The sequence below is a fragment of the Lampetra fluviatilis genome, chromosome 20, assembly GCF_964198595.1.
Source record: "Lampetra fluviatilis chromosome 20, kcLamFluv1.1, whole genome shotgun sequence".
Classification (NCBI taxonomy): domain Eukaryota; kingdom Metazoa; phylum Chordata; class Hyperoartia; order Petromyzontiformes; family Petromyzontidae; genus Lampetra; species Lampetra fluviatilis.
In genome coordinates this window covers 6520406-6541962 of record NC_136294.1, presented here as the reverse complement: position 1 = coordinate 6541962, position 21557 = coordinate 6520406, and the positions used below count along the sequence as shown (strand labels likewise).

At 42.7% G+C, this 21557-nt stretch overlaps 1 protein-coding gene across 7 annotated transcripts in view; it reads left to right on the top strand.

Moving 5' to 3' along the window:
* LOC144937908 (gamma-aminobutyric acid type B receptor subunit 1-like) overlaps positions 1–21557 on the top strand; it is an 84698-nt gene that overhangs the window by 51657 nt on the left and 11484 nt on the right. For all 7 annotated transcript variants that reach the window (XM_078865505.1, XM_078865509.1, XM_078865508.1 and 4 more), the window contains 7 exons: positions 2382–2624; positions 3414–3477; positions 6182–6259; positions 9202–9352; positions 10901–11033; positions 14352–14468; positions 21149–21265. In XM_078865505.1, coding sequence (XP_078721631.1) covers positions 2382–2624; positions 3414–3477; positions 6182–6259; positions 9202–9352; positions 10901–11033; positions 14352–14468; positions 21149–21265 — 903 coding nt within the window. The remainder of the gene's footprint in view (positions 1–2381; positions 2625–3413; positions 3478–6181; positions 6260–9201; positions 9353–10900; positions 11034–14351; positions 14469–21148; positions 21266–21557) is intronic.

Genomic DNA, 21557 nt, shown 5'->3' with positions numbered 1-21557 from the left:
TGATAATGCATTGCGGCATTGATCATCGTTAATCTTGTCAGTGATGACTTTCCAATCACTCAGTGCATTGCTTGACAAAACGTTTTGGACTTTGTGATCCTAGGGAAACTTTTTCCTAAGCACCGAATCGTGTACAGTTCCAAGTGCTTATTGATCACACTCACAACTTTAACCAAACCGCATGACTCAACCTGGTATTAGGAGGCCTTCATCCAGTCTTGAACTCGTTAAGCCTCTAAACAATTTCTTTTTTTCAAATTATGCATTGCTGACGTGGAGTAGTGAGCATAACAGTTAGCGCACTGCACTATGGAATCCACTGATCTGAATTACTGGCCATGGTAAACATAAGTGCTGGGCGTTATGTGAACTGGTCCTGTGAACCGATCCTGGGCACCACCTCCACTTCACCAACCCACATTGACCAGCTTGGTGATGCATGGTCAAACAACTGCCATGATCGACACGGCATTGGGAGGCCTTTATTTCACCCTGGTTTTCCTGGAGGAAGTGTCACCTGGACAAAATGGGTGTTCAACTGTTATTACAGGAAAACGATTGACTGTATGAATAAAATGCCATATTTTGTTAACAGTGTCAACAAGTTTTTCTTGCTGGTTCATGGCGAAGGTGCAGGTTGAATGTATAATTAATTATATACAGAGGAATAGAGGACTTCGTGGCATTTTGTCAGCAGTTGTGATTATTCTAAAATGCCTGTATATGTGAAGGTTCATGCAAAAATAATAACCGCGAACCAAACCAACGTTGGTAGATGATAGCATTATAAATAATGTAAGTTAGGCAATGCATCGGGGCGCATTTGATGCATACCTTCTCGAGCAGGGCGTGGCTCAGGGGGTGATGTCTAAACTAAACCATGAAACTTTTTTTTTTACTACCAGGTAAGACCTACTGAGCGATGTAGCTCTTGTTCAGAAACATGATTGCTTAACAAAGAGGCTTATCATGTGGACATTTATAGCAGCCAAATACTCGAAACGCCTGTTTCTAAATGTGGAGGGGGAAACCGGTGGACCCGGAGAAAAATACAAGTGACCACTCCAAATATATTCTTAGGTTTTTTCGGTAAAGTCACGTAGGTAAAACATTAAAATTAATGAAAGTAAAATAAAATAAAAATCACGACGTTTCGGAGGCAACACAAGTCTCCGTCATCAGGTGGGACCGTCACAGCCAGATTTGCTGCATCAAGTGAGGCAATGATTCAAGATGTAATCCCTTAAAAGCAAGTTGAGGGGGGAGGAGAGGGGGGGGAGCTCATCAGAATGTGGTAGCCAATGAATGGAACATATCGGGAGGGAGGGGGGCGGGGCTCAAATATATAGCAGGCGTCAGGGTGGGGGGTTTCGAACCTACGACCTCCTGTATACCAGGTGAGGTAGTTAACATTTCACCACCGTGGCACTCCCTCTTTCAGGATACCTCAGAGATCATGGGTTTAAGCTGGAGGTTGGTCTGCAACATGAATTCAATGCTCGTGGCTTTGAGTATAACGACCTCGGCCACCTATGGCTTGACTTTAAACAAACAAAAAACCTCATTTTTTAGTACCCCCAGATTCAGTTGTGCTGAGAGTGATATAACTGTTTAATGTTATGCTCCCCCTCATACCATTTCATTTATGGTAAACGAGATGTAGTTTTATTTGTTGACTTGAGCTACTATTTTCTTTTTTTTTATTCTACATTTCAGTTGAATTTTTTTTAAAGAGCTTTGTTTAGGCCTTTAGTTCCAGAACTGTACCGAATAAATGCTAAGTTGTTTCGATTTAAAGCTTTCGTGACTGCAGGGATTCATCTTCTTGGTTCTTTCGGTAAAGTCACGTAGAAGGGAAATAATAAAATAATAAAAATAAAACATAATAATATAATAGAAGAATATTTTATTATGTTTTATTTGTATTATTTTATTATTTTCCTTCTACATGACTTTACCGAAAGAACCAAGAAGATGCTAAGTTCTTGTTGTACCCAGTGCTAAGATACGACATAAAATAAATGTTTTCTTCAGCAGATTAAATGGTTATTTCTACAGAGCAGTCGGGACCCCCCCCCCCCCCCCACGAAGTTAACGAGACATTGCGAAAAAGTCCTGCGGTGTTTCATTCGGAGACTTGTTCCCCGCTGGGGCGTATCGCTGCACCATCGGGGGGCGGGGGGGGGATCACAATAAAGAACAATCCATTCCATTCCCGAGTAATCGTTGCTGCGAGAAGAGGGGGGCGAAACAAATAAAGGAGTGAGATTGTTGGATCAAAGCACGGATCTTACGGCAAATACAATTTTAAGAAAGAAAAATAGCCATTTGTGATTGTTCGATTTTGTGGTCGCTTGTTGCCATCTTCACTGGTTTTGCAGACGTCGAATGAGTTCATCGAGCGGCTGAAGGAGCGTCTGCCCAAGAGGCACAACGAGACGGGCGGGATCCAGGAGGCGCCGCTGGCGTACGACGCCATCTGGGCGCTCGCCTTGGCGCTGGACCGCACGGTGCGGGAGCTGGCGAAGACCGGGCTGATGCTCGCGGACTTTAACTACACCAACAAGGCCATCACGGATGAATTCTACAAGTCTCTCAACTTGTCCTCCTTCAGCGGCGTTTCAGTGAGTGCACCCATTTGGCAGCACTAGACACAAGGAATTTTTAGCAAATGTATTCGGGCCCCAAGTAGCTGAAGGGGTCTTGGAATCATGCAACAAAATATGAGGGAACCAAACATCAGCCAGAATTCAAACCCAAGGATGCATAAAAAAATGTTTTACTATAAAATATCTCGTTAACTCCTCTAACCTTGTCTCCATTTATCTTGTGTTGACTCCATCTGTCTCTTGTCTAAATATCTCTTCTCATGTCTTACTCGGTCCATTAGGGAATCTGGGTCTGTTACACTTTTTAAATCGCATCGTAAAACTCATCTGTTTTGACTGCAGGCTTTTTTCTGTAACTTAACAAGCTTCATGTGAAGCGCTTTGAGGCCTTCCCGCGAATTGCGATGTAGAAAAACGAGTTTATTATCATCATCATCATCTTATGCCATCTCAATCTTTTATCTACATGCCTCTTGTCGTGCTCCATCACTGTCTTATCAATGTTGCATTTGTCATCTCGCTACGAGTTCACAAGTCGAAAGGTGGAGGGGGTGGCGAAACAAAACATCTTCTTCTTGTGCTTCCAATGAGCCAAAACCACTGAGTGCATCTGCTCTGCTATGGAACAACTGCTCCCATGAATGAATCATTGGTAATTATTGACATCAGTTCTAGGCTGCCGTCTCTGATTGTCTTGCTGTTTCCCCCGCACCTCGAGAAAAGAATCCCCTGAAAACTGTGCGCAGGACTCATTTGTAACTTGACTTGTTTACTTGTATGGCGACCGCTGTGTTGTGTTGAAAGGGTCAAGTCGTGTTCGATGCAAGTGGGTCCCGCATGGCGTGGACACTGATAGAGCAACTGCAAGGTAATTCACCTGAGTGCAATAGCCTGCACTGAACACGAATTCTTCCTTTGAATTTCGCCCATTGATTCGTCCACCCAGTTGTTGAGATCTCAATCTACCAGTCAGACTGACTGTTTCCATCTCACCCATGATGTGTGTGTTCAACGGCCGAACCGCAGGTCTCAACAACCTTCTTTTTACACCATTGGAACCTCCTTTGCCAGTAGCAAAATATGATAATGGTTTTTTACCTTTTTTTCTGGCAACAATACTGACACCTTTTATTTATTCTTTTTTTTAAATGCTTACCCCGAGCTCTTATACTATGATGGTGGATTGTCTTTGAGTTGTGCGTCTTTTGGCGTCATCTGGTCCAACACCATGTGAGACTAGGCTCTAAAAAAAGCTGTCTCGGGTGTGGACCAATCAATTTCAAGGACAGTGCATACATTTATCAGAGTTGTGTTTTTGTTTGCATTTCGACCGCAGGTATTGTGATCAATGCAAACATGACTCCTTGTAAAAAAGGTGTCAGTTTTGTTGCCAGATAAAAGGGTAAAAAAACAATTAACCCTCTTTTTGCTTGTTCACCTCGCCACTGCTCTACTTTGGAATTTCCTTTCATCCTCTGTTTTGCCAAGTTCTTATTATAACCTTGCTCAGTTTTAAGAAAGTCGTCCATTCTTATTAATTACAACTTGGCCGGTTCACTTTGTTGCTGGCCGCTCGATGCTTTGGGTCTTTGCTCGGCAACGTCCTTCAGACAACACGGTTTGGATTTAAGTATATCGTGTCTCAGTGTGACCACATCTCAAGATGCTGTACAGAAACAGTGGGCCATGTTTTTTTTGGAGAGCCATTATAGGTCCCATATGTGAGTCTGTGAGTCTCTATGTGAGTCTCTGTGTGAGTCTGTCGGTGTCTGTGCGAGTCAATGCAATACAATCTGGATGTATATGGTTGGCTGTATATGTGACTGTGAATAAAAAAGCAGAAACATCTTCTTGGTTCTTTCGGTAAAGTCATCACGTAGAAGGGAAGTAATAAAATAATAAAAATAAAACATAATAAAATATGTTTTATTTTTATTATTGCAGGGATTCATCTTCTTGGTTCTTTCGGTAAAGTCACGTAGAAGGGAAGTAATACAATAATACAAATAAAACATAATAAAATATCTTCTTGGTTCTTTCGGTAAAGTCACGTAGAAGGGAAGTAATAAAATAATAAAAATAAAACATAATAAAATAAAATAATTCTCACGACGTTTCGGCTACAATGCAAGCAGCCGTCTTCAGGTGAAGAATGAGACACTACTAAGCTAGGAGCATATATATAAGCTGGGTTGGAGGTGGAAGAGCGCCTTAACAAAAATAATGTGCATATGAAGAGGAATTTAGCATATTCATGGGAAATGCGTAGGAGGTGGGCGGGGGGGTTTCAAAGTCATATTATGCCCATGCATTATGCACCAAGGGAGGGTGCAGGGAGTAGCATTAACAAAGGAAAGGAATGTTAATAGTATATAGCTGCAGTTACTAAACAACCACGTAGAAAACTAAAGTATAAACTACATAAAAAACTAAAGTATAAACTGCATAGCACCATCAGTATACTTACTATACTATACTCTACAATAAGCTGAGTTACTAACAGCAAGTAATACATTACAATTCTACGTCGTAAAAATTATATAATATGCAGAAACAGTCAGTGTATTTATTTTGTGGAGACTGTTGTATTTTTGTCAACGAATAATACTGAACAATTCTTTTTGTTTTGTGTGATGCTAAACTTTTACGAAAACCCCCAACTAAAAAGTGGAAAGTGACTCATAATGATGAGAATCATGATGATAATTGTGATGGATATTAGTGCTAATTAACACGAGATGGTAATGAATTACTGGAATCCGTATATTCAATTAATGAAGAGACAATAACATTACATTTTCTGCACACAGCAAATGATTGTAAACACTGTAGTAATTACCATACCGCATTATGAGTGTGTGCCTTTATTAATTAATTCATAATTGAAAACCTGAGTAAATGTTTTTGATTAGATCGCGTTTGTCTTTTATTTTTTCCCGTCTGCCTAAAGCTAATCTGTTTACATTATTAGCACTTCCCATGCCATGTTCTCCATCGCGTCTATACTCGCCTCATAGAGCCACTCTCCTTTCAAGAAATGATGTAATAATTATTGTATACTTAAACATCTCAAAGTGCAATTCACCCTCTTTACTTCGCATTGTTCGTTTTTTGTGTGAAATTTAGTCTACATTTATTACGATTTAAAAGATGCTTTGAGAATATTCTGTCCACTTAAACCCACTTGATGTAACCGAGGTCGCCCTTGTACAGGAGGCAATGCTTGCCATAGTAATAGGTTTTTACCCTTTCATCTGGTACAAAAACTGACACCTTTATACAAAGGATCATGTTTGCAATAACCACCACACAAGCAGTCAAAATGCAAACAAAAAGAAACAACTCTGATAATAATAATGATATGCACTGTCCTTGAAGTTGATTGGTCCACACCCGAGACAGCTTTTATCAGAGCCTAGTCTCCATTGCTGTCGAGCTTTCCATCTTGTCAATGGGTTTCATCCACCTCCTGAATGGATAAACCATTTACCCATTTCCTGGTTGCATATATGATTACTGACTGATGAGTAAACAAAAACAAATGACACGTTGTTGTGCCTGTGTTTCTGCAGATGGGAAGTATGTGAAGATTGGCTACTACGATAGCTCAAGTAACAATATCAGCTGGTTCAATGCAGAAAAGTGGATCGGTAAGGAGAATTCATTTCAGTGCTGGTCACACGGACATATTTGTTTGGTTGTCCCTTTTCTCTCACACCTCCGATTAACACGGTTGGCTACGTACGGTGCGAAATCACTTCAACCTACATACATTCTTCCCATGGCAACATGTTCATTTGTTTGCCGTTTGGATTCACCAAGAAAAGTTGCTTTTTTACTTGAATGTGTTGCTTATTGTTCCAGCTCTTTTGTCAGTTAGATGTTGGACGAATGCCTGCTGCGTCAGTAATGGGGATTATTTGACCATACTTCACCATGCCAGTCAATGCGGCTTGGTGAGGGGGCGGTGGGTTGGGGAATGGAATCGAACTCAGGTCGCCGAGTTCATCATGCAGCGCTCTAATAGCTGCGGTACCGCTCACTCACTCACTCACTCACACACTCACTCACTCATACACTCACTCACTCATACACTCACTCACTCACTCATACACTCACTCACTCACACACTCACTCACTCACACACTCACTCACTCACTCCTCTTTAACAAACCACATCCGCACAAGCCATGGCAGACGCGGATACCTGATGCACAAATGGACAATTAAAAACTCCGGCACGCGACTGTGGTCATCCGGAACAGACCTTACAAGACGTAATAACGCGATTCCCGATCCACAAATACGAAGGAGACATCGCAGCGATACACTCCGCTGCTCCTCACGCAGTTGCCCGGCTTGACCACCTGAATGTGACATTGTAGTTGTCGCTTCATCTATATGAGCCATACGGAAGAAGAAGAACAACAACTTTGAATACATTTTTAAATACGTTAATAATTATAAAAGTCATGTTACCATCTCACAAGTTTTATGTGACAATTTAACATTGCATTCTACATTGTATATATCGTATCATGATGTATCTTTTTTTCCACTAGTAAATATAAAATCACCCTACAAAAAAATCGCGTCTTCACAGATGTTTAAAGCTAAGCAGGTTGTGGAGCCTGGCTAGTGCTATGGTGGGTGGCCACAAGGGCTTGGCGCATGTTGTGGGCGGCGGAGTGAACACGACACGACAGAGATTTGAATTCCACCCTCCTCATGTGCGTGGCCTTTCTTTGGTTGCTCCAGTTTCCTCCTCACAATGGCAAACAACCATTCATGGAATTGGTCCAACATCCTAATATAGGCACCCTAATGGAAAAAAAAAAACATCTTGAGACGTGAAGCTCTTAGCTGGGGTGAACAATTGACATTATTGTATTGACGCAAAGCTGTCCTACTGCTGCTGTGCCTGCTGCTGCTGCCAAAGTACATTCTGTTGTACAATAAATGTTTACACTAAGGGGGCTGTTCACACAACACATGAGTTATTGATTACCTAATCAATAGATGGTGTAGCATGTGACTATACATTACACCTGGCTCTAGCACACCAGACCCAGAGGAAATGTTACCCCCTCTGGTGTTAGGATGGGTTTCGAAGGATTGGAAGGATGCCCTGGTAGGGTCAGCATTTTTAAAACAGCGAACCGCGCTGAGTGCAACAACTGCCGGGGTATCTCCCTCCTAAGTGTGCCGGAAAAGGTCCTGTGAAGAATGATTCAAGATCGCCTTGCCAGACAAGCTGAGGAGAAGCTTGCGAAGCCCCTGTGTGGTGTCCGACTTAGGCGGTCCTGCACGGACGCCATTTTCTTTGTCCGTATGCTACAACAGAGGTGTAAATTATTTCAATAGGACATCCCTGCTTTATTTACCTGGTCAAGGCCCATGATACCACCAATAGGCCAAGGATCTGGATTATTTCTTCGTGCTTTTGGAGTCTCAGGCTATATGCTCACATTAATCAAGGACCTTCGTGATGGTGAGAAGGCCTGGGTAAAATTGCGTGGACAAGTGTTGGAGCAATTTTCTGTTCACCTTGGGGTGCGACAGGGATGTACTCTGGTCCTAACACTATTTTACATCGTCTTTGGCCACGGAGTTCGAGAAGCTTTCCATGGATGTGTCAGTGGAATTTCCATCTGGTATAGACACAAGGGGAGGCTGATTGATTCCTGGGTGCGGTCAAGGATTGACTACCTATTGGTCAGCTAATTTATATTTATGTGGATGATATGATGATTGCTGCCCAGTCTGAGGAGTTGGAGATAAACTTAAAAAACTAAACTATTTTTTATTTTACCAAGTAAGGCCCACTAAGATATATAGCTCTTTTTTTAGAAGTGACATGGCCACATTAGAGCTGAACCATGTGGCTTGTCATATGGAAATGTATAGCAGACAATAGTGCTGAACCTGGAGCATGCTACTCAGAGATGGGGCCTTACTATCAGCCTCACAAAAACAAAGCACCTGCCTGGGAATTTTATGTCATTAAACGCTCCCCTCCCTCAGTGTTTTTATATTGTTCTCCTCAAACAATATGGAGAAGCAAGCAAATCACCTACAAGACCAAACTTAACATCTTAAGATCATGCGTGTTCAGTGCAGCTTTGTATGCCTGCGAGACTTGGACATTGAAAAAGACTGACTATATTGCTATAGAAGGATACTGCATCTAAATTTGACCCAAAGAGTCACCAACGTAGAAGTAAGAAAAAGGTTGCGCATAGAAGACGACAACCTAATGATGCAGGCAGTGATGAGAAGGAAACTGGCACTATTTGGACAAATATGCAGGATGGACAACAACAGGATAATTAAAAGTGGGTTGTTTGGAAAAATTTAAGGAACTGGAAGGAGAGGAAGACCCTACCAGAGAATGACTTGATGAAGGCATCATAAGGGATTGGTGTCAGAAAGATGCTCACCACTTGAACACATTGGCGCGAGAGACAGAGGAAAGCGGAAACGAATGACAAAATGTGCAGTGGACACCTACTTCGTGCTCTCTACCCCTAGATCGTGATGATTGTTCTTCTCGAGCGTGCGCTGGGATTTGACGTTTGTTCTCCCTCCCAAGGTGGATCGCCGCCTCCCGACCGCACCAAAGTGGTGGAGCAGTTTCGCTATCTCTCCCAGGGTCTCTACATCTCGGTCTGTGTCCTGGCCACCGTCGGCATCATCCTGGGCCTTCTCTGCCTCAGCTTTAATGTTTACAATCGCCAAATCAGGTGTGAAATCCTTCAGGGTGTGCGTCTCCCTTTTGTGTGAGTGAAAACCATGATGTGTACCTCTCATTCCGTCAAATCCAGGTCATGCATCACGTGAACACAAGGTTGGATGTTTTTCTGCCTTTGTCGCAATATGTTTCCCAGTGTAGTTTAAATTAACTTGACATTAACAGTGTACAGTAGAACACCTCTTAACGACGGCAATTGGTTCCACGAAACCGGCCGTTAAGTGATTTGGTCATTAAGTGAGTATAGGAAAAAATGTTAAAGGCTTATTCATTCCGATAGCATCTAAAGTTACCCTTTTCACCCAAAAAAACATACTTTATAACATTTAAACAATGGATATTAATACATAAAGATACTAACAACCATTATAACACATTAAAAGAAACATGGTTAATCAATGTTTTAATTAATATTTACCGACAACAGCCCATCGTTAACAGGGGAATGGTCGGTAAGCGAACACATTGGCTCTGGAGGCTCGTCGTTAAGCGATTAGTCCTTAACAGGGGTGGTCGTTAAGAGGGGTTCTACTGTATGTCAAAAGTGAAATTATATTTTAAAAACTAAATTTTCTCTTCACATTTTTGGTCCAGCTTTACAGTACAACGTTATAAAAGTTGGATTTTATAGAGCTTCCGAATGCAACGGCATCTCCAGACGCAGTGCAAAACAGTGGGATGTACGACACAGGGTTAAAACAATACATGTACAATTATGTTCATGTAGTTATAAGTACAGAAAGTAGCCTGCAATGGCTTAAGCCATTGGAAGCCTTGCATTTTTAACGGTGAATGCCCGGTCGCGTTGCATAACAGCTTAAGAACTTTTTTCTTTATTCATGTAGCAGAAGATGTCAGATGTAGCCAATGGATTAGTCGTTCCCAGCCTGTGGTCCACTAATCGCTGATGTTTTACAAGGCTCTGGGAAGTGGCCAAGTGAATTGTTTTATGGCTGTTTACCATTGTATAGTGCTTTTAGAGTACAGTAGTAATTTTTAAAAACCTGTTATTGATGTAACGTAGTCTGCAAGACTTTCTTGAGGATTGACAGTGACCAGCAGCTCCAGGAAAATTGAGAACCACTGCAATAGAGGTTACTGAAGCCTGCCTATAAATTAAAGGTTCTCAATTGGAAAATGGTAAAAAAAAACAAGTTTTCCCAAAATGTCTTTTTGGCATCATTGGTGCTCGATATTGAAAGGAGACATGGAAACACAAATTGGATGGTTTCTCAAGAGATGTGCTATTGGTTTATTCAAGTCCATAAAAGGCAGGATGCAGACTCAATGCCCCCCTCCGGAGGATGGGATTCATCCGTTGAGGATACGTTCAATCAACGTCTGTGTGTGCACTCCATCCGCTCACCGTCTCTCTCTCCTCAATTATCGACTCAACTGGCTGCATGACATAACTGCACTTCTACTGCAAGCACTACTACATTGTAATTGAACTCCATGATTTCATTGTGTGATGTCATCCCACTGTCTTTACCAGAAAGCCATAACAGCGTTATTCACCCCCTCACTTTCTTGACATCAGGTATGTGCAGAACTCGAAGCCGGGTCTCAACAACATGACGGTCGTGGGCTGTGTCCTGGCCCTCTCAGCAGTCTTTCCTCTGGGTCTGGACGGCCTCCACATTTCTATGGCCACTTTCCCCTTTGTGTGCCAGGTGCGTCAATTAATGTCCCTCATTTCACATTCTGCACGTTTTGCTCAAGCAGTTCAGAGGCTTTTTTGGTCTTTGTTTGGCCACCAAAGCCATTGCCATCCCTCACAGTTCTGCAGCGTATGTATGTTGAACTTCTTTTGCACCGTACATAGCCAACCCTGCTAATCGGAGGGGCAGGGAAAGGACCACAAACTAAACACAAAAAGCTGTTGATTTCATCGCTCCGTAGCTTTCCATCCCTCGAAGGCCACTCCATAATTTTAGACGATCGGCCATCGTTACTTTTTGTGGCATGTCCCACTCAAGCCCACTTAATTTTCCCAACAGTTTTGAATCATTGCCTGCCATCTGCTATGACATACGGTTCGGAAACATGGTCATTAACAAGCAGACACAAAATTGAAAAGCTAAAAAGGTGCAGAATGAAACACAGAAAATGTTTGCTTGGAATTACATTCAGCGGCAAAAAAAGGAACGCATGGAGTACAGAATGTAAGCAGTTTATAGACAATCCATATTACCAAGAGCCATGGTTGCAGCTCATGCCTGTAATCCTGTACTGTGGAGGCAAGGGTTGGTGGAGCACACAAATGTTGTGAAACTCCCTGTGGGTGTCGATGTACCATACCCTGGCTCGCCAGGAGAAGGCAGTACAGCAAGTGGACTTATCACCATCTGTTTCCATCTATATGGGGATAAAGTCTTGCTCCTTCGCACGTGTGGGTCTTCTCCGGGTGCTCCGGTTCCCTCCCACACGTATAAACACTCATTATTATTGGCTGAACACATGAAATTTAATTAAAAACCAATGCAGGACTGAAAAAATATCCTCTGAGTCAGTGTGGCTTTGCTGGATATATAAGTAAGCAATGATGATAGAATAGATGCCAGTTTGTTTATACATTTTAGATTAATAACATTAACATTCATCCATTTTCAAGAGGCAATGTTGACTTTGAACAATGCAGTGACAGTCTGTGTAATGATTTGAGATTAGATCAAATGTTCACAGGAGAACAAATTAAGGCTTATCCATTAATAATGCGATGGAACCAAGTGCAAAGAAGAACCAAATTAAAATCCATTCAATTTACATAACTGGGCAGCTATCGTGATATAATGGTGAGCATACTTGACTTGCAATCCAGAAGTTGCCGGCTTGATCCCGTCTTCCAGCTGAGAGGTTAAGACAAAGGTGCAAGTTCCTCAAATTCAAATGTCTCTGTGTGGTGGGGTAAATCGTGGGTAGGCCCACCTCTTCTAACAAGTCTCGTCAAAATCTAAGAGGCCAAATACCCTCGAGAGTTCGCTCACATGGTGACCCTTCTGCAAGCAGTGGTGTAAGCAAGAAATTACAGGTTCTAGATTTGAAGCTTTCGTGACTGCAAGGATTCATACTCTTAGTTTTTCGGTAAAGTCACGTAGGTAAAAAATGAAATAAAAAATAAATAAAAATAAAATAATAAAAATCACGACGTTTCGGAGGCAACACAAGTCTCCGTCATCTGGCTGTGACGGTCCCACCTGATGACGGAGACTTGTGTTGCCTCCGAAACGTCGTGATTTTTATTATTTCATTTTTTAAAATATTAATTTCATTTTTTACCTACGTGACTTTACCGAAAAAACTAAGAGTAAGAAATTACAGGTCTGCGCCGTTACCTTTTTGTTTTTGCCAACTCAGCGACTGTTATAGAATGTGGAGGTGTTGCATAAATAATTTAGATGGAATTAAGGAAATTCTAAATCTGGCTATTTAATTTTGTGAAGTGAAATTTATTTGAATGAAAGAATGCCCCAAGGCAGCATATCCTATCGTACCACTCTGGGTTACAAACGGTCAATCAAGTTGCTGATTTATTTTTCTTAGTAATGTCTCATTCCATTGTATCTAATTAATCACTTTAGCTCTATGCTGCATTCATATTCGGTGCAGGCACTGAATTTCGATTACATCTTGTTCCAGCGCCACCAATCACCAGATCCCAGTTACAGAATGAGATGTGTTATTTAGCGGACTCTCTCACCTGCTTTAAATAAATGATGCCCAAAAATAGATAAATCAATAATTCACTGGCCTTACATCCCAACAGTTGCATAGATTTCTTATGTCTATTACTTACACATTTCCCCACAAAGTTAGAACATATATTTTAAGGGCCTTGTATGCAGAGAGGAGAGAGATATACGCATCAATCTTCCAAGCAGATAGCTAAATTAGTATTGCTATTCACTATTGAAATTAAAGTGTTCCGTGAAATTTGGCCTTAGGTGTTTTTTGCAATCTGCTCCATGCTGAATAAAAATTGTTGAAATATTTTAGCTCTCAAAGAGCATTTATTTGTGCGCATGTTCACAAACAGAATTTTGTCGATGGTTTGACCGTGTTTATGTTTAATTGGGCAGCAGGGTGATGCAGTGCCAACAATTGTGCCTCACAGCAAGAAAAGCCTGGGTTCAATTCCAGACTCGGGTCCTCTTCTGTGTGGAGTTATGTTGCCCTTCCCCCTGTGTTTGGCATGGGTTTTCTCCGGGTTCTCCAATTTCCTGCCATAGCTGCCAGAACATACTTTCGTAACTGGTGTTGGCCAAACATCTCGTTCGTGAAAAAAAAAATGACCTGCAAATTACTACATCGGGGATTACACCGAACAACATCGCCCGCTAGTGTATGTTTCTATGTTGAACTTTTTTCGCACCGTACGTAGCCAACCGTGCTAATCGGAGGTGTGGGAAAAACTTGGCAGGACCCTCCTCAAGGAGTCTCAACAGTATCCAGACTCCTTGAGGCTTTCCTGGATACACAAGCAAAATAATAGCAATGATAATAACTATTTCCGCAATGTGGCATACTTACTCTAAAAGTGAAATTGCATTGAGACTTCATTTTTTTATTTAAAGCTTTCGTGACTGCAGGGATTCATATTCTTGGTTCTTTTGGTAAAGTCACGTAGAAGGGAAATAATAAAAGAATACAAATATAAAACAATAAAAATTCTCACGACGTTTCGACTGCAACACAAGCAATCATCATCTGGTGTGAAATCCACAGCAAAATTTTCTCTGTGAAATCCACAGCAAAATTTTCTTGCTGTGGATTTCACACCTGATGATGATTGCTTGTGTTGCAGTCGAAACGTCGTGAGAATTTTTATTGTTTTATATTAATATTATTTTATTATTTCCCTTCTACGTGACTTTACCGTAAGAACCAAGAATACGTAATATTTTGTTTCCTATTGTGCACACATCTGGTGGTGTGGCTGTTATGATACTGTGTGTGTGTGTACCCGTCTGCTGCTACGTCTCTTTTCCCAGTTACGGGTCTGGCTTATCAGTATGGGATTCAGCCTAGCGTACAGCAGCATGTTCACCAAGATATGGTGGGTGCACACCGCATCCATAAAGAAATCCGAAACCAAAGAAAAAACCAAGGTGAGAACTTCAAGCAGAACTCCTTTTATCCGCCATCCCATAATCCACGCCCCCTAGTATCCATGGGAGCTGATGGGTCCATGAAAACTCCTATTTCTCGCACCTCAATTCTTACTATTATCCGCGATTACCCATGCTTTATCCCCCCATCCTGCTTTGTGGAACAGCTCAATATAAGCTGCAATTTATGTATGGGTAAGTCAAGTTTTTTTGAACAAATACTGTATTCAAAATATCCGCACGGGGTTTGTTTTTAAATCCTTTATATTAAGTTCGCTTGCTTGCTTGCTTGCGTGCTTGCTTGCTTGCTTACGACCATGCAAATCTTTCGGTCGTTTTTTAACCCACTTCCCGTGATCCAATCGAGCTGACATTTTGCGCACAGACTCGTTGTGCGTGACAATTTATTTTCGTGAAAAATTTTTTCCATAACTTTACGCTTTTTAGGGAAAAAATAAGAATATTTAATTACCAATTGCTTAATGGTGGCAGGCAATCATCTGACCCATAGGTGGCAGCCATCTCAAGCCAGAGGACGAGAGGACTCTAGCCGCCACGCATATAAAGGATTTATAGTGAAAAACTTTGTTTTTACGGGTTAATTTTTTTTGTAGGATAAGCATTGGGGAAGATAGGATTTGCTATGTTTGTCCAACCACATCACCGACAATCAGAGGAGGTCTCTATTTTAATGGTTCCAGTCAATGGTGTGTTTGCTCCCATCACAACCATGTTTTGATTAAACAATCTTGATTACGAGTACAGCAGTGTTTGCATCAACATCATTAACACTATGCACCTTCATTGTGGATGTAACAATACATCGATTTGTATTGATTCTTAAACTCAAGATACACGAATCAATGTGTTTCAATGTGTATCTTGTGTGCAATGGCTTCACGCCATCCCTGCAGCCATCAGAGATGCTGCAATGAATGAATATCACTGTCAAAACGATTTATGATTTAATGAAATAATCTTCCTGTGAAATAACAAACGAGATATAGACAATGGATAGTCACGTCGTGAGATTAAAGAGAGATACGGACGAGCGAGAAATGCAGTGAAAATGAGAGATGGTGATGAGAGACCGATGGTTTGAGGTGAGAAATGACTGATGCATATACATTAGAGATGTAAGGATAATAAAATGGAGACATGTAGTGATATTAGACAGTAACATAACATGACTCTACATGTATCTAGACAAGATCTATTTTATTAGTGGAGATATTTATTCAGGTGAGATGTGAAATGGATGTTACGTGACAGATTATTCGTATTGGATACGAGATAGGAAGGGGATATAAGATTACATAGAAAACCGATGATAGAAAATATGCATTGAGATAAGAAATATACACTTCAGAAAGATATGAGAGAGATTATTCAGAAGAAGAGATAGAGTAGATATACTCTTTGGTTCTTTCGGTAAAGTCACGTAGGTAAAAATTATATAAAACAAATCGCAACACAAGTGATCGTCATCAGGTGAACAAATTACGATTGCTTGTGTTGCGATCGAAACGTCGTGATTTTTTTTTCTTCTTTTTTTCTATCTACGTGACTTTACCGAAAGACCCAAAGAATATGAATTCCTGCAGTCACGAAAGCTTTAAGTCAAGATTTATGAGGGAGATATTCGAGAAATTCAGGAGATAGACGCTGTCAGAAGAACTAGAGAGACAGAGGAGAGAGAGAGAGATGTGTAAAGCAATGTATACTGCACTCTCCATGCTGCCATGTATCGTTACTGCTACACGTGTAGCGATGTTAAATGGATCACTACGGCGCGTCGTGCCAAATGCCGTTGAAACAGGCGCAGAGGCTCACACACCACGCAGTACCATTCGGCAGAGGTCGCAACCGGGTACCCGATACCCGTACCCTACCCGATACCCGGCTACCCGTACCCGGCCGGGTACGGGTACCCGTTTGCGACCCTGGTGCGGCCGGGTACGGGTAGGCCGTGAGTCACTGGTGAGTAACCGTTTGTCACTCATTTCCCAACGTCTTGTCTCTTCTCACAATTCAAGTTCATAGAATCAACCCACCCATGCCTGCAACATGGCTTCATCCCAGAGGTCGCAATCAGGTACCCGATACCCGTACCCTACCCGTACCCAGCCGGGTACGGGTAGGGTACGGGTACGGCCGGGTACGGGTACCCGTTTGCGACCCTGGTGCGGCCGGGTACGGGTAAGGAATCAAAACCCGTTAGCGACCTCTGCCATTCGGTGGGCCACTAGGAGCATGGTACTGGGTGCTCGTAGCAGGAAGCCTCATGAGTCCTACCGACAGAGTAGGGGATTGCAGCCTCCACCAGCGCCGCAGGGAATCACCACAGAGGGGGCCACTGGGAGAGTGCGGTGGGGGGCGGCTGGTGGTAGGGGTCATCTGAGGACGAGTCACCCCGGCACCGGGTTAAGCACGTGATGGGCCGGGGTGAGTAATGTGGGCCAAAGGTGAACGAGGGGGCAGGGGGGGTGGAGTAGCTGAGAACGTCTAGAGAGTGAAGAGGCGTGTTTCGATTTAAAGCTTTCGTGACTGCAGGGATTCATCTTCTTGGTTCTTTCGGTAAAGTCACGTAGAATGGAAATAATAAAATAATAAAACATAATAAAAATAATTCTCACGACGTTTCGGCCACAACGCAAGCAGCCGTCCTCAGGTGAAGACCATTCTACGTGACTTTACCGAAAGAACCAAGAAGATGAAGAGGCGTGGTTCAGGGCGGAGCCAGAGAGGGAACAGGTGCGGTGTAGCCTGGAACCGTCGGGAATATTCTGGACGCAGGGCGCGGTCGAGGGTGGAGCCAGGCAGCGCCGAGAGAGATTAAAGGGAAGCCCCGATCACAGATCCGGGCTGTCTGCAGGCGAAGTGGAAACCCAAGTGCTACGTCGTAGTCACCGTCTTCGACATCGTGGGTCAGGCAGCGTGTTGGCTGCTCTGACCCGATTATAGTTATCCCGTATGCAAGAGAAATAGGTGTATTGTGGTCCTATGCGTAACAAGAGTGAGAATAGGTGTATTTAGTCCCGTGTGTAACGGTGTTGCGTAAAGTGTAGAATAAACGTTGTTGCCTCCTATATAGTGTCTCTGAATGACACACTACACATGCATTAAGCCCAATTCCAATAAACGCCATTCGCCGCTCAGTGGTGGTGACGTCACCACGACGCCTGTGCCAGGCCAGGTGCACTTGGAGGCCACGTGAAGTGTCGAAGGCTCGCTGACGACACGAGGTCACGGGACAGACCCCAGGTCCGTGCCATGGGTTGACCGACTGAGATGACTGCCACGATGCACCAGCTGTGCCCCCTGCTGTACAACCCACTAAGCCCCCACCCTCAGTGACGCTCATCCTCCAGCGTGCCACGTGACTACTAGACAAGCTACATAACTTAATTATATCACACGGTGCAACAAAAAGAATAATTATGCAGCTCAATATTTATACAATAGAATAAACGCAATTACATGTTTTAAATATGTATAATGGTAATACAATTGATTCGATTGTGATGATTTTTTTTTATTATTATTAGGCTCTGAATTTGAGATGGTCTTTGCTGCGTCCTCTAATAGTGTTGCCTGAACGCGTGGCCCCGTGAGCTGTTTGGTGCCCTTGGAGGTTTTGCTCAATTTGCCTACCCCGAGCGCTGCCACTGGATAGGGACGAATTGCTTCCACCCCGTAATCCTCATCATCAATGTCACTGTTGTAATTATCGCCAACCGTAGATGCATCGGCCTAATTTAAAATTACTAATCATCGCGGCAGCAGTGGAGATGCTTAATTTCCGTCTGCTCGTGTGTGCGGTATGAGTGGGTTGCACCTAAGCACCGCTGAATAAGTAATGCTATAATTAATTCATGTGCCGACATAAAATATGTAACGTTCCTGTAGAATGTTTTGGCATCGGAATGCTAGCACTTAGCAAGAGAAGAAAATCGGCGCAGAATTAGTATTGGAAGGGATTTAGGCATTTGCACAAATATATGCCAGATGGTTCGGCTCTACGCCAACTTAATGGGGGGAAAAACAAGCACGGCAAAACAAAATGCACGCTGTAACGAAAAAAAATAGATGCATCGGTTGCATTGGCTTTGTTGATAATGAACCTGCTTTGAACATTTTTAATTTGGACAAACACATGCCGCAGTTTTTTTACATCATTACGAGAGTATTTTTGTTACATTAACCGTATTATAGGTAATATCATCACATCGTAAGTATCCAGGCTAATCTTCTCTCCGCAGCGAATGAAAATATAAGCATGGCAGAGTCGTAAAACCGTCATGAAATCCCCAGTAGCTTACACGTGATTCATAGCTGGAGGCAGTGAGTCGGGTTCTATGGGATAAATATAATTGAAGGCTACGTTAGAATGTTAAATGTTTCGATGTTAATTTCAGTGCAGCTGCCTGTGGCTAAAGCACAATCCACGTGAAATTGGCTTTTGATCCATGGTAAGATCAAGCGTAATGGGCTGAGTGGGCATGTTTTTGGTCCTAAACTTCTTTGCTTGCTATTTTTGTCAAATGTTAAGTCGTATCATACGGAACCCAAATCCCAAACGTGAAACTTTGCGAACGTTTTGGCATTTAATTATCCCTAAATAATTTAGGCGAGTGGAGTGAATGTTGGTGACCTGCGTTTAATGGTGACCTGAGTTTGATTCCTGGCCATGGCTAAAGTCAGTGGCCAGTTATCCCCGTTGCTCCTGGGGCAACTCCTTCACCAACACGCACTTACCAGCGTGGTGAAGTATGGTCAAACAACCATCATCAACATGGAAAGGGTAGGCCTTTGTCCAGCAAGTGGATTGATAAAGGGCTGAATATTAAATTGCAAATTTTTGAGTCACTTGGCATGCCGTGAGCTTACTAGGTACTGTGGAATGTATTGCTGCGTTCTTGTCCTGTTCCGTACAGCTAAAGTGCAGATGTCTCATTTAGCCATTCAAGATCTAACGCTGTTCTTTTGCAAAAGATCATCACTTTGTGCATGAACCAGCATAGCAAAACAACCCTCTTACACTTGTACGTCCCACGATGATGAAACAAGCTCTCTGTGACCTGACATAAGGGTTGTGAACTCATGAAAAGAGCAGACACGTCGTTTACCTGGATGTATATAGGGAGATGGAGTTGACAAAAACGGTCTTATGTCATTGATCAGCCCCTGGGGGTCCCTCAGTTCGCAAACGGCAGGCTCGCAGTCATTATTGGATCGAGAGATCAAGCCCTGTATGGGGTCATCTCAGTTCATATCAGAATCAGAATCTGACTATATACACAGGTGGAATCCGATGAGCTATAAATCTCTTTTTCACAGATGTCCAGTAGGGGCACATTACAATAACAAACAATACAAAAAAAAACAAAAGTGCAAAGCAGCGTTCGTGCGAATTCTGTAAATTGATGACATCGCCCAGCTGGCGAACGACAGTGAAGGCGTTACGGGTATGCGATGTAGGCAGTTTGCCTTGGCGGAAAATATAGGGCAATGGGGAAAAAAATGGGTTTCAGAGGTGCCCCTTCCCCAAGCTCCCCCGCCACACATTTTCAGGGACGCCTGGGAAATGCCAACGAGAACTCCGCCAGTAACCGTAGCCCAACCACGGTTGGCAGATTCACGAATTGTTGTTGTCCTTGGCACAGAGACGGGGAATTTACAGATACGTGCGCTGCTCAGAAAAAAATACTAACTCGTATGCTCGTGGAGACAGTTGTGCAATTTGTAATCGTTCGAGATACGTGAATATTTGGTTATAGCCGCGCAGGAACCAAAGGTGATTTCTAGGCAGCAAAATGTGCAATTGTGACCACAGGATTAATAATACTTCCATCGTACCTTGCCTGTCACGTGGTATCACCATACTGCATGTACAATGCTCAATTAACCACGTTACGAAGGGAACAGTGTGTCTAATGTGAGAAAGCCACGAGCTGGGACAGCATGGTTGACATGGGGTCAGCACATTCTATGGTATATCCCGCACTACGTGGTGCCATGGGTGTGATTAAAGCTGGAAAAGATTAGTCAATTAAGTCGATTCATCGAGTAAAAATCGCAATCGACCACACTTTTGTATTTCGATTTAAAGCTTTCGTGACTGCAGGGATTCATCTTCTTGGTTCTTTCGGTAAAGTCACGTAGAATGGAAATAATAAAATAATAAATATAAAACATAATAAAATAATTATCACGACGTTTCGGCCACAACGCAAGCAGCCGTCCTCAGGTGAAGAACAAGAACCAAGAAGATACACTTTTGTAATCGATTACTCGTGCCTCTTATAAAATGGTGCCGCCCGGACATCCTGGCTTCTCAATGTGAATGCGGGAAACCCCCTACGAGCCACGCCCAGCTGGTGATGCTGAAGACATCACCGAGCCCCATACATTCCCTCCTGTCCGGCGTCACACATAAACAAACAGGTAAAGCCCCCCCCCCCCCCAATGATTTGTGTGGTATCTGATTAGTGGGGTATATCACATTAATAAATGGTTGAGGAATCAATTACTTCAATAATTGGATGTCCCAGCTCTATATGTTGTTTTTCTTGGCTCCACAAAACCTTTGTGTCTCCTGCTATCTCGAATCCACCGTTCGTGTCATCATTATTATTCAGCTGGTGCCTCGGTTCATGTGGGGTTTGTTTGCTCCAAAGATCTCTCAGGAGTTTGAGGACTGGAAGCTCTATGCCATGGCCGGAGGCTTCCTCTTAACGGACGCGATCTTCATCCTTATCTGGCAAGTCGTTCATCCTCTCCATCGCACTATAGAGGTAAAAAGGTAATTTATTATTTTCTTTGACTTTAGTTTTCCTTGGCACCTGCGCTAACGCTAAATTATACACATTTCTGTTGTGGTTTTAATATGAGCGAAGTGCACCGAATTGACTTGTACAGCGTGAAAATTGTTTTTTGAAAATGTACGTAATGTACTTCTATAGGCCAAACACATTTCATATTATGCAATATGTAAATGCATAGAAGGGGGCCGACTGATTTTGCTTCGAAAATTATTCAACCTCGGGGGGTGGGGGGCTTCTGTAATTTTGAGTGACTGCATAATTT